Source organism: Balaenoptera acutorostrata, chromosome 10 (assembly GCF_949987535.1).
Source record: "Balaenoptera acutorostrata chromosome 10, mBalAcu1.1, whole genome shotgun sequence".
NCBI lineage: Eukaryota > Metazoa > Chordata > Mammalia > Artiodactyla > Balaenopteridae > Balaenoptera > Balaenoptera acutorostrata.
Window position 1 is genome coordinate 74670543 of NC_080073.1, and position 13983 is coordinate 74684525.

The 13983-nt window shown below is 41.9% G+C and overlaps 1 protein-coding gene across 6 annotated transcripts in view; it reads left to right on the forward strand.

Annotated features, from left to right (window-relative positions):
* BICRAL (BICRA like chromatin remodeling complex associated protein) overlaps window positions 1-13983 on the forward strand; it is a 106855-nt gene that overhangs the window by 82175 nt on the left and 10697 nt on the right. For all 6 annotated transcript variants that reach the window (XM_057554417.1, XM_057554415.1, XM_057554418.1 and 3 more), the window contains 3 exons: window positions 10827-10932; window positions 11777-11877; window positions 12942-13003. In XM_057554417.1, the coding sequence (XP_057410400.1) occupies window positions 10827-10932; window positions 11777-11877; window positions 12942-13003 (269 nt within the window). The remainder of the gene's footprint in view (window positions 1-10826; window positions 10933-11776; window positions 11878-12941; window positions 13004-13983) is intronic.

A 13983-nucleotide genomic window follows, 5' to 3' on the forward strand; every position in this document is an offset into this window, starting at 1 on the left:
CAAAAGTCAGGGCTGTGCAGAAAGTGTGCCGGGCAGTCTCCCTCCTCCCTGGCCTTTCTCCCTGCTCCCACCCCTCCGTCCATCCTTTCCTGCCAGTTCTCATCCATCCCCTATTTTCAGCAATCTCATTAGTTTCTCCTTTATTTATCCTCTGTTTTTTTTCACACAGATAAGCAGATACATGTATATTTTCTTATTTCCTTACATGTATATTTTGTTATTTCCCCTCCTTTCTTACTCAAATATAGCATACTATAGATAGATATTCTTCTATACTTTGGTTGCAAAAAAGTTTTCTAAACCCAATATAATAATTCTCCAATAGTAGGAGGATTATTGGATATAATAAAGTATTATGTAGCCATTTTAAATGTTCTTGAAAAATAATTAAAGATTTGGGGGAAGGCTTACAAAGTCATTTTAAGTGTACATTTAAATGTGAAATATTTAAAATGTACATTTAACTGTAAAATATTAAATAAGCAATTTGTTTTCTCTTTTAGAAAAATGATGAAAGACAATATGGTAAACTAGAAAATAGAAAACCCTCTTGCTTACAAAACATCCAGAAACTTGATTAGGAGAAAATGCACTGCTCCCTTAACAGCAGTTCTCTGGGTGGTGGAATTACAGATACTCTTGTTTTCTTCTAGTTTTAAAAACTTACCCCACATAGAGGAGGTGATACCTGGACAGCATTTATCAACATATTGATGCATTTTTCAAAAATAAGTAAAACATGCTATTGGTAATCATTAGAAACAGTTCCAAAATAGTTTAGAATGAAAAGTAAGTCTTCCTCTTCCAGAGGCCGCCACTGTTTCTAGGTTCTTTCTCTTCCCCCAGATATGTCCTCTGCGTATACACACAAACGTCACATATATACTTATCTCTGCAACACACCATACCTGTTTTTACTTAATAATAGAACTTGAGGATTACTTTATATCTATATATATTGATCTGCTTTATGTTTATTATAATCAATTATACATAATCAGCCACAGCATGGTCATTTCCTTTCTTTTTCTTTTTTTTTTTCAATAATGCTTCAGTGAGGGGAAAAAAAAATCTGTCTTTCTGACTCCCCAAAGTTTCAACTATCCAAAGGTAACAAGAAGCCTATACCGGCAGCTCCAAAGTAATTTTTGTGACTTTTAATGCCAAAGAGTATTGGGAACTAGATCAGTTGCATTATGTCCCGTGTGTTCTGCTGCAGGTTTTCCAGAGCAATTAAAGCATCAGGTATTTTGGAGTAGGGAAGACACAGCCTTGGAGGCAACGCAAGTTGGAAAAATAGTGTTCAGGTGTCATCTAACATTTAAACTCCTAGGACATCCAGAGACATTTACAGTGACTCTTTTACTTTATAATTTCTGTATAAATTACTTTATAGAACATTGTAATGAACAAAAATACCATTATCGGGGGCCTTCAGTGTTTATCTATTTGGAGAAATTTAATATGTCAAGTTTTGATACTATAAAGCATTAATATTAGAGAACAATGAGTTTTAAATATAAACTTTATTTTTGGTATAGATTATACACTTATTTGGTTCAGAATTCAGAAGGTACAGAAAGGTGTATACTACAGTGAAAAATTTCCTTCCTCCTGTTCCCCAGGCACGCAGTTGCCTGCAGGCAACCAATGTAACCAGCTTCTTGAAGAGTGAACTTAAGTCCCCGCCCCACATTTTCCATTATGAAAACTTTCAGAACCACAGAAAAGTTGGAAGAGCACCGTGAACCTATTCACCTAGATTCACCAGTTGTTTATGTTTTGCAACATTTGCTCTGTGTGTGTCTCTGTGTATCTCTCTCTCTCTCTACACACACACACACACACACACACACACACACTCTTTTCTCTGAAGCTTTTGAAAGTAAGTTGCAAATGGTATGACCCTTGACCCCTAAATTCTTCAGCAGGTATCTCCCAAGAACAAAGACCTTCTTCAACACAATCTCAGTATTACTATCACCCCCAAGAAATTTAACATTAACATAATAATATTATATCAAATTTCTTCCAGTTGACCCAGTAATGTCCTTTATGACAATGCCTCACTCTAGAAAGCAGAGAACACTGATTTCATTTATTGTCACATCTCTTTAGGCTACAGCAGCCTGGATCAGTTGTCTCGTAGGGTGGCCCTCAGTGTGTCGTCTGATTGTTTCCTCATGATTAGATTCTGACTGAATGGTTGGCACATAATGTTGATTTTTCCCATTATGGGTGATTCCGATGTGATCACTTGGTTACGGTGGCCCCCTGCCAGGTTTCTCCTCGAGGTATTCAAAGGTATCTTGTTCCCATATAAGGAAGAAATGATCTCTAGGATGGTGCTTTGGGACCACGTGACCCTCCTGTTTCCCGGCCTCTCACCCAGTGATTTGACTCCATTGGTATATATTGCATTAGTGGTTGCAAAATGATTTTCTAGTTATATTATCCTATCTACTGTTATTGACTGGGATTTTTCTATAAAAAAGAGCTTTTTCTTCTCACATTGTGTGTATGTGTAACACTATGAAATCATAGGGTTTTTTTGCATTAATTTAAAAACTTTATTACAGGGAATTTTAAACAGGAACAAAAGTAGACAAGTTAGTGTAATGAGCCCCCATGCTCAATCAGCTCCAGTGCTTACCAGCTCATGGCTATTCCCATTTCATCCATACCCCACTCAGTCTCCCCTGCCCAGTATTACTCTGCAACTAAACCAGACATATAAGTTCATCTGTAATTTTTTAGTGTATATCTCCAAAAGGCCATGTATTCTCTTTAAAGTTAACGTTGCAATTTATTGCTTTCATTATTCTTTTTGATGCTTATATTGTCCCAAGTTTGGTCAGTGGAGGCCTACTTAAGCTGACTTATACACTTCTGACACATCCCCACCTCCTTTTTTTTTTTTTTTTAACATCTTTATTGGGGTATAATTGCTTTACCCCACCTCCTTTGAGCACTTTGAAGCACAAGATATTGTAGGCATGTCTTGTGATTACCTTGCCACAGACCTAGAATCAGCCATTTCTCTAAGGAGCCCTGTGAATTTAAATCTCTTAATGCAGAGAGTCATTTACAGGATTTAAACTTTCTTTTAAATGGATTAATATTTCAAAAGTTAGTGATAAAGAAGGCAGTTTGCAAGAGTTTAGCCTATCAAGCAAAAGTAAACAAATTATTTTAAGTGCAAATCTCTTTAGATCACTAAAAGTTTTAGTAGATTTTAAATTCCTTGAGAGCAGCACCTACCAGGTGCTTTGCAGCGCTTTGCAGTGTGAGATTTCCAAAGCGATTACCACTGAAGTCTCCAGCCCGCCCTGCCCCTCCCTAATTCCTTTCCCCATCCTTCTCAGCCTGCCTCCCTTACTGTGGAGCCACTGTATTTTCAGACGCCCAGACTTCATAATCTAGACGTTCTTGTTTTTTTCTCTTCCTCTGTACCTTCAATAAGTTACCAAATCCTACAAATTCTTCTTTGAATGTCTTATATCCATTCTTCCCAATAATAATGAAAATAATGATCATATTATTAACAACTGGTACATGCAGGGGCTATCTGTATTATTTCTAATCCTTACCTTGGGGCTACAAGTAGCATTACTGTTCCCATTTCACAGTCAAGGAGATGGAGGTTCAGAGCATGGGCAGATTGCTGTAAAGGCAGACTTCACCAGCTAGCTGTCTCTACCACACTGCTTCCCATTTCTCTCTTTTCTACATCTGTACCCTGAGCTAGACTTTAAGAGGGACAGCAGTATAATGGGGAAAACAAGAGTTGGAACAGGAGTCAGAGCTCACTTGCAGGTCCTCCTCTGCCAGTGACTGGTTTTGTGATCTAAGTTCATATCTTACATTCTGAGCCCTAGTTTTCTCTTGAAAATGAGGAAGCCTAGCAATGCAATAGAACCATCTGGGGAGCTTTGTAAAAATACGGATGCTTGGGCCTCACCTTCATAAATTTTGATTTAAATGGTCTAGATTAAAGGTTCTAGGCAGCAGCATTTTTCAAAAGCTCCCCAAGTGATTCTAAAGTGCAAACGAGGAAGAATGGACCACTGGGTAGATGTTTTCCAAGACCCATTTGTACTGTAATTAGACAGCTGTAACAGTTGTCTGGGTGATTAATCTGCCTTTAGACTCTCCCTAAAGTCTGGCTTCCACCACATTTATCTTCCTAAAACATTTGCTTGGTGACCTGAACCAAATCATCTGGGAGCTTCCCATTGCACAGGAGAAAGTACCAACCCCCAGCCTGGCCGCTAAGGTTCTCAAGCTGAACTGCTCCAGGTTAGCCACGCAGGACCCCTCATGGCTCCCTGAACAGGCCAGACTCAACATGAGCCTCAGGCCTTTGCTGATGGGTATTCACTGAATGTCCTTTCCTATCTGGCCTAGATGCTTCTCCTCCCTCAGGGCACCCAAAGCCCCTAAAAGAATGAAGCCTTTTTCGGACCCTCCACTGATCTCCCCTCTGCACTTTTTATTTATACTGCCCACCAGGTACAATATTTCCTTCATTGATTCATTCATTCAACAGTGTATCGGTAGCTGCCGGGGCCAGCCCTGGGCCAAGTCCCAGGGATGCAACAGTCTTTTGCAGGGCAGGAGGCAGCAGATAAGCCGACAGCCACAAGACAGCATTCTAAGTGCTTTGGTGGAAGCAGCCCAGGGCACCAGGCTCCGAAAAGGAGCCTCTCACCAAGACGGGATGGTTTGAGCAGGTTTCCACGAAATAGTGGTTTCTGACTGAGCCCTACTATGGGAGAAGGAAGTTATCCAGCAAGAGAGGGTCTGAGTAAAGAATGTTCAGGCTGTGGAATCAGCAAGTGCAAAGCCTTGCAGAGAGAAGAGAACGTGGTTCTGCAGGGGAAGGAAAACAAGTTCAAGTGAGATGTGAAGATTTAGGTGGGAAAGGTAAGCGAGCCCTAAATGCTACAGGACCCTGATGCCGGGCTCAGGAGCCAGTGTCGTAACGTAAGCATGAAATAGTGCAGACCCGCTTGAGCCTAGTGGCAGAAGAAATGGCAAGAAGTGAATGGATTTGAGGCAGGTTAGATAGAACTTCTGATTGATTGGCTATAGTGGAGGAATAAGGGTGACACAGAAGTTTCTGGCAGTGACACCCAGGTTCACCGAAATAGAGAACATGGGAAGAAATGGTTTGAAGGGAAGTTCTGAGTTCAGTTTAGGTTGTTTGTCAAGGGTGAGGTACCTTTGGGACAACCAAGTTGTATGGGCAACAGCTACATGTGCTGAAGCAGAGAGTGAAATGTGAGCTGAAGTGGGATTGACCAGCATGTATATCGTGATGGAAGCGGTGGGAGTGGATGAAATGGATCAGGAAGAGTGTGTCAGTAGAGAGGAGGAGCAGCCAGGAGAGAGCCCCAAAACACCAACACACTTAGGATATGGACACAGAAAGAGGGGTCCGCAGGTAAGACTCAGAATATTCCAGAGAGGAGGCATAAAACCCATAGGGCTCAGCATTTTGGAAGCTAAGTAAGGAAAATGAGGCAGGCGGGAGGGATGGTGTGCACAGAGTGGAGTGTTGCTGGGAAGTGGGTGGAAGTCAGGATGGGAATGTTTCTGACACATGTAGCAACAAGGAGGCAGTTGTTGACCTTGGTAAGATTTGTTTCCATGGAGTGATATGTGCAGAAGCCAGACTGCAATAGATTAAGGGGAGTAGGGGGGTGTGGTGATAAGCACAGACAACTTCCAGAAAAATGACAGTAACTGACACTGCAGTAGCTCCACGGATGTGTGGAGTCAGGGTGTGGTTTTTATAAGATATGGGAAAGGCTTGAGCTCTTTTCCAAGCTCATGGGAAGGAGAAGGACATGAATTCCAGAACGTTGGTGGGATTCTTTGTATAAAAGCATTGGGGGATGCTTCTTCCACTGTAACAGAGAAGCGGGAAGGGATGAATGGGGTTGCAGGTGATGTCGTAGCTTTGGTGGTAGAAAGTTGAATGAATTCTCACCTGGCTTACAGGTTTGAAGGTAATGAAATAGCCTTCAGTGGAAAATAAGCAAGGAGCTGGCCAGGGGAAAAAGAGGATTGCTGGTCATGCATGAGGGCCTGAGGTCGGACACCATAATATGGTACACTGTGTTTGGGTGGGCCTGGTTGTTTTCTGGATGGTGAACTTTCAGAGGGCAAAGACTGTGTGTGGTATCCTTCAGCTGCCTTCTCTGTGATTACCATGGTGCTGTGTATACAGTGAACACCCAAATGTCTTAGTCAAGGTACTTCGGGCTGCAACTGTCTAGAAACTCACCCTAACACATTTAGCAAAAAGGAGAACGTCTCGTGTAGTGTAGCTTCTTTATAAGAGTCAGAACCAGGCTCTCTGCTCTTCCCTTGGCCTCTTCAAGATAGCATGGCCTCACCTCTCTCCTTCATGGTCCTCTCTCACTCTTCCAAGCATTTAACAGAAACTGGCAAAAACAAAACAAAAACAAAACAAACAAACAAAAAAACAAAAACAGACTGGCAAGTGCAGTGGTTTCCAAAACTTAGCAATGCATCAGAATTAACTGGAGAGCTTTTTTAATTTATAGATTCCTAAGCCCCACATTGGATTTCTGAATCGATCTTTGTGGATGGAACCCAGAAACTTTGTCTTTCAGATGCTCCCCCACGTGATCTTGATGCAGTTAGGCTATAAACCTGCATTTGAGAACCGCGGCCCTTAGGTATCCCTCCCCCTCCCCCAATTCTCAGTTCCAAGGAGAGAGAGTCTGATTGGCCCACCCGTGGTTCAGTCATCCTTGACCAGAGGAGCCAGTTGTGGGCAACATGAGGAAGTGGCCACGCGGGGCCTCTTTACGGAGCTCTATACGTATAGAGCTGATGATCTACATGGAGCCTTTGTTCAACTTAGGAAAAAGTGCCCCTCTGAGCCAAAATAGAAAAAAGCACCCCTCTGGGTAGAGAAGCTGCTCACTGGCAGGCTTGGCACTTTTCCATGGGAAGAAAAGGTGCTCGTTCCCTGGATTCTAGCTCTTAATGCCCTCTAGCAGGTAACAGACCTTTGTGTGTCCAACTGTGCTGGCTCCAACCCATTTCTATGGCAATGGGGCAATTCCCAGAGGAGACTGTGGGCTGGGAAGATCACAGATGGCCTCCCTCACTCAGCAAATGCCTGTCGGTTGATGAATATCATCTTGCTAGTTTGTCGTTGGCTTCTTACAAAGTGTACCACAGAGGGGGATAGGGATATATTGAGTATTCTGATTCATTGGTGGATTTCTGTATATTCACGTGGTATCAAGATAATGCAGGGTCTAAAGAGTTAAAATTGTACATTGATATGAGCAGAGTTCTTGGAGCCAAGTTCTCAACAAAATATCCTTAAATAGCTTCTCTATTTGTGAAGAAAATATATTTCAAGAGCAAGTCTTCTCTAAGAGGGATTTCCCTGGTGGCGCAGTGGATAGGACTCCATGCTCCCAAAGCAGGGGGCCCAGGTTCGATCCCTGTTCAGGGAACTAGATCCCACATGCATGCCGCAACCAAGAGTTCAAATGCCGCAACTAAGAAGCCTGCCTGCCTCAACTAAGACCCGGCGCAATAAATAAATAAAAATTTTAAAAAGTCTTCTCCAAGAGTTCAGAAAAAAAAAAAACCCTGAATGATATATTTTATTTCTGGAAAAGATTGTCATTTCGGGGGCAACCTAAATTTGGGGGGAATGAGAGAAAGTTGCTGGCTCCTGGGCAGGGGCATTGGATTAGGAGGAAGTACAGACCCCTATGACTTAATGCCGCAGTGGAATTCACTCACTTATTTTCATTTAACAATGATTTACTGTGTGCTCACTATGGTGTCAGGCCCTCTTCTGGTGCTGGGGATACAGCAGTGAACCAGACACACAAAAGTCCTGCCCTGAAATCAGGGGACTGGGAGTGACCAGTGACCAGCGAACATCTGGGAACAGAGCAGATCCCTCGGGCAGCAGAGCTTTCCAAACATACAGACCTAGTGAATGGAGGAGATTCCGGTGGGGACACCAAACCAAGTTCCCAGTGGATTACAGTTCTACCACCACCCTGGCCCTACCTGCCCCGCCCAACCTCTGTGTTACCCTCACAGCATAAGAGGTGGGGAGATCATTCCAGTCCCAAGGGGAGGGACACAGTGAGGGGTACTGGCAGTAGCTGAAAGATGAAAATGCACTGATGCCAGTGTTCATCCCCCACATGGGTGGGCAAGGGGACTGTAAAACACTTACACCAAAACCTGCTCAGGACTTCCCTGGTGGCACAGTGGTTAAGAATCCTCCTGCCAACGCAGGGGACACGGGTTCGAGCCCTGGTCCGGGAAGATCCCACATGCCTCAGAGCAACTAAGAGTGTGCACCACAACTACTGAGCCTGCACTCTAGAGCCCACGAGCCACAACTACTGAGCCCACGTGCCACAACTACTGAAGCCCACGCGCCTAGAGCCCGTGCTTCGCAACAAGAGAAGCCACCACAATGAGAAGCCCGCACACCACAACAGAGTAGCCCCCGCTCGCTGCACCTAGAGAAAGACCACCTTGCAGCCAAAAAAAACAAAAAACAAAAAACCTGTTCAAACAAGAGGTGTCCCTACAGTTAGTAACCTTGTTTTCAGACACAACAGTACTTTATACCCTTAAATGATGGCAATTTTTCAAGCTTTGACATTAGATTAGATTATTCAGAGTATTTTTTTTTTCCTCTTTACTCTTCTGTATTATGAAAAAACACATAGAAAAATATAGAAAACATAAATGTACAGTTAACAAATAATTATAAAGCAAATACCCATGCATGTAACCACTCAAGAAATAGATTATCAGTACCCCAGAAAGTACCCCCTTCATGTACCTTCCTAACCTAGCCCCTCTCCTGACTTTTATGGTGATTTCTTCCTTGCTGTTCTTATAGTTTCACTACTTATGTATGCATGGATTTTGTTTTATTTGTCTGTTCAATAGCTAGGAATCATTCAAGGTGATACCTGATAAATAAGGTGGGAGATCAGGATGGGTAATGACATTTATTTATTTAAAAAAAAAACAAAAAAAACTTGTGTGCTCTTAAGCAATTAGGATGATATTCTTCTGTTTCATGTGAACTAGGCATATTGAAAGAAATTCCAAAAATGTTGTGTCCCGGCAACACTGCTATGAGGATTTTGGTCATTTGAACATATTCATTCTGGTTCATCTATTCATCTGTTGATCTCGTTATTTCAGAGTCCCATCTAGAATGTAGCCTTGCCCTGTTAGACCACGTTTTTCCAACTTTTATCTGTTTGTTTTTTTATTCAAGATGGCCCTTATTTTTATTTTTATTTATTTACTTTTTGGCTGCACTGAGCGGCTTGCAGGATCTCAGTTCCCCCACCAGAGATTGAACCCGGGCCATGGCAGTCAAAGCCCAGAATGCTAACCACTAGGTCAAGGTGGCCCTTAGTGTTCGTCCCTTGGAAATATTTGTGAGGAAGACCTGTGCTCACTGTTCACCCCAGGCCTCCTCACAACATGGGTGTCCTTCTTGTGAAGAGCTTCCCTACAGTAGGAAAGTGTGGAGTTATGTTCTAGGGCAAATGCTGTGAAGACTGGGAGGTTTTCCCCCATGGTGTTCTCACTAAGAGATGCAGGTCCGACCTTCCCTGCTAATGGAAGGATGAGCAAAGTGACTGTTTCCAACTTTGTAATGACCTCCTCCAGTCTTTCTTGAATGATGTCAAATCCATCTCCATTTCTGTATTAGAAAAAAGGACCAAATAGATAATTAATTGTTTAGAATAATTAATTGTTTAGAACAGAAATATTAACATGAGTTTAGTTGGCCAATGGCCAAGTATTGCCAAGGTCTGTGTGAGCGGCCACATGTGAATGGTTGTTGGGAACATTTTGCTTAGGCCAAGGTCACAGGTCATCACACATGGAGATGGTTAGACTAAACTAAATCATCTGCTGGTATACAAAATATAAAACTGAAGGAAAAAGTGAAAACTTACTGCACTGTGAAGTAGTAATGACATTAAGGATTAAAATTTGGGAGTAGTTTAGAAACGCTTTATCATCTTACTTTAAATGCATTATAGAGATAACAGATTTTTTTAGAGCTAAAAGGAATTTGTTAGTCCTTAAACGTCATCCAGTTCATCTTCCTTATTTATAGAAAAGAAGCACACAACAGTTTAAACATTAGATTAATTTTTCTAATAATATTTTGCTCAGACTAATATTCAGTTGAATTTACATTTCCCAATTACATGCCACCTGAGGTTATCATGACACGAACTAGAGACATCCCAGACGGCAGGGGTGAGATGTCCTTTAGATCATCCACACAGTGGACAGCGAATGTTGACAGTAGATTTGGGGTTGGTGCTTGGGCCCTGACTGGGTGCTCAGCGTCCCTGCAGACCCCACCTAGGAACTGATACTCAGGGTCATAATCCTTGCAGGCGTGACATCGCATTACTGAGGATAGAAACTGTTGGGGGTAGAGACTGCGTTTCAGGCTCAGCTTTGCATCTGAGCACCATGAACACAGGAGTTCCAGGAGCGAGAAAGCAGCTGCTATCAATCAGCTCAGCTGGGATCAATCATCCCTCCTGAATGGCGTCAGCAGGCTTGTAGACTTTAAAGGGTACTCTTTGCAGTTCTCCCAATGTGATGGGAGAATAATGTTTTTAAACTTTTGTTTTGTAAGCTAAACCGAAGGTGATGCGGGAGACTCATTAACAGACTTGGTTGGCCCTTTAAGTGATCTATTAAAGCTTTTATCATGAAATTAATTTTTCCATCTTGGCAATGTTTTTTCACAGGCTCAGAAAAAAAGTTTGAATCAGACTTCCCCCATTTCTGCTTCCAAGACTGCAGATGGCCTGAGGCAAGCGCCCATCCCAGGCCTCTTGAGCACCGCACTGCCAGGTCAGGAGCCTCTGTTGTGAGCTCTCCTTAGTCCGTCCCCGTCCTCCTAGCACCCAGGGGACACTCTTCACACATCCCTCATCCTGCATCTCTTCCACTCAGCCTCACCTCCGCTCTGATCCTTCCTTCTTTCCGTATCCTTTCCACCCAAATAATGTACCATGTTGCATCTGTAGTATCTTATATACTAATGAGGAAAAGAAAAGCACTTCTATTTAAATCACAACACATTAAATTACGTGAAAAAAATGTGCTGCTTAGAAACAATGAAACCTAGTATTATATGACACATGCGACTTTGTACCTATCCTGTATTTGTATATTTAGAATCTCCCCCCCAACTCCCCCTGACCCAGACAAAAACAAAAAATATCGTGGGCCATGTCTTCCATTTCTTCTAAAGCTTTGAACACCCACACTGCTCAATAAGTACTAGAAAAGATGACAGCATGAACACTCCTAGCCAGTCCCCTATTTGGGCCTCCCTTTCTTAAGTTGTGAGTATTTGGGGGTTCGGTAGTACTGACAGATCACTGGCTTGAGGCCTATTCCTTAGACCTTAGATAATTTGAAACTGTAGCATTGACAGCTTTTATTTATTACCATTTATTTATGTGTTTATTTCTATTTATTACCTAAATAAGCTTTAATAATCCTTACCTCTGTCTTTAGAGCTTTGGTAGATAAATGTACTTCCTGCTCTCCTTCCTCACAGCCAGCACCCATGATAAACAAATCCCTTTCAGAATGTTCAGTAATCTGTGTACATTGGACTCTAGGGGTTACACAGTGGGCCTGATTTACTGTTTCTGTTGAACGTTGTCTCATGTGTTCATTCTAATAGGACAGGATTCTGGAAGCAAAGTTATACCAGTGTCCTTAGGAACCACACAACCACAGCAGGAAAAAGTCGTTGGATCATCTCCTGGCCAGCCAGCTGTGCAGGTAGAAAACAGTTTGCACAGCTTCTTCTCAGTGTTCAGCATGATTGACAGAAACGTGGTCACATCACCTTGTGCTTGCTGGTGGCTGTCTGGCATCATCTGCACGGTCAGCCTCGTCGCCCTGTGTGCCCACAGAAGTGCTCACTGAAGACCTTCCCCGAGAGCCATGCCTTGTAATGTTAATGTTTATAGGGTGAATGTGTCTGTTCTATTTCTCACATATTGACAGTTCTTTCATTTCCTCATGAATTAATAGTATACCAGCAGCCAACACATCGTAGGCACTCAAAAAATGTAGTTTACTGTTGAATGATAATGATTATTATCCTATCAAAAGTGGATCTGTTCCTCTTATTTATACTAGAGATTTTTTTTTCCTGCAGGAGTATATGAAGTAGTCAGTCGCTATGGTCTTTTAACCGATACTGGTCTGAAAAGGAAGAAAAAAAATTGTTTTCAGTTTTCTAAGGCCTTAGTCTCTTCTCCATCAAACTTATAATAGCTTAATGAAATCTGTGGTAGTCTGGGCCTGCCTGGAATACTCAGTGAAGGATCTTGGTTCAGTTCTCAGGTTCTGATGTAAGGCGTATTTGTTCCTTACTGTGATCTAAGAAATGCCCTACTAGGTCACATGCCTGGACTGTATGTGACAGGAGCTCAGACGTGTTTGCTCCCTTATTTACCTCTGAGAGGATGAATTAAGGACCGTCTACTGAATTTTCAGATGTTTATGGAGTTGTTACTTAAAATATATTTCTTCAAAAATATAATGAAGCTTTGTAGAGGGAGTTGGGAATTCTGGCTTTAAGGTACAAGCTAAGTCCTTCCAAGGAACTGATAGTACAGCTTTCTATAATCTTGACACAGTGCAACTTTGCTACATGGGTCTATGGATTTCCTTGTTTCATTTTTCAACATTGGCAAATTACAGCAAATGCTACATGCTTCGAGTCTGCTCTTGATAAGGATTTGAAAATATTGGAAACATAGTGACCTTTATGTATAACTGTATTTTGCTTATTTTTTCTACAAAAGGGAATAATAAGAGGTGTGTTTTGTCTTTAGGTGGATAGTCATTCGGGAGGACAAAAGAGGCCTGCTGCAAAACAGCTAACTAAAGGAGCTTTGTGAGTTACCTTCGGAAATGACCCATTTTGAACATTTTTCTAGGTTCCTAACCTTCAACAAATATACAACAACAGTCAGGTTATGATACTACATATTTTTTAAAGTATACTTTGGAAATCTTTCCCTATAGTTTATTTCTGTTAGGAGATATATATATATATCTCAAATGTAGTTTGAGCCTACCGTTCACCCTTTTGTTCTTAAGGAGAATAGTTCTTTGTCTTTTTAGCAACCACATACCCTTTGATTGGCCTCAGGGTCTCTGAGGAGAAGCAAGGTTTAATAAAGTCCTATGTCCAACCAAGCCACGCAGTTGGTGCTCACACTGCTGAAGTGAACTGCCTTTCTTTCAGTCCTTGTAGTGAGTTCCTTCTTGCCACAGGATCAGCTGACAAGACTGTTGCCTTGTGGGATCTGAGAAATCTGAAACTTAGGTTGCATTCCTTTGAATCACATAAGGATGAAATATTCCAGGTTCAGTGGTCGCCTTACAATGAGACTATTTTGGCTTCCAGTGGTACTGATCACAGACTGAATGTCTGGGATTTAAGTAAAATTGGAGAGGAACAATCCCTGGAAGATGCAGACGATGGGCCATCAGAGTTGTTGTTTATTCATGGTGGTCACACTGCCAAGATATCTGATTTCTCCTCAAATCCCAATGAACCTTGGGTGATCTGTTCTGTATCAGAAGACAATATCATGCAAGCTTGTCAAATGGCAGAGAACATTTATAATGATGAAGACCCTGAAGGGAGCGTGGATCCAGAAGGACAAGGATCCTGGAGAATGTCTGCACTTCTTGTGATTTTAGATTCCCCTTTTCTTCCTCTCAACCCTGAGATTGATTTAACACTGGTTTTGAGACACAGACTTTGTTTGGTTATCCGTCTATAATAAGTTCTATCAATGATGTTATTAGTCCAAAAAATAAAAAAAATAAACTACTATGTTCAGAACAGAAATACTACCATAAGCT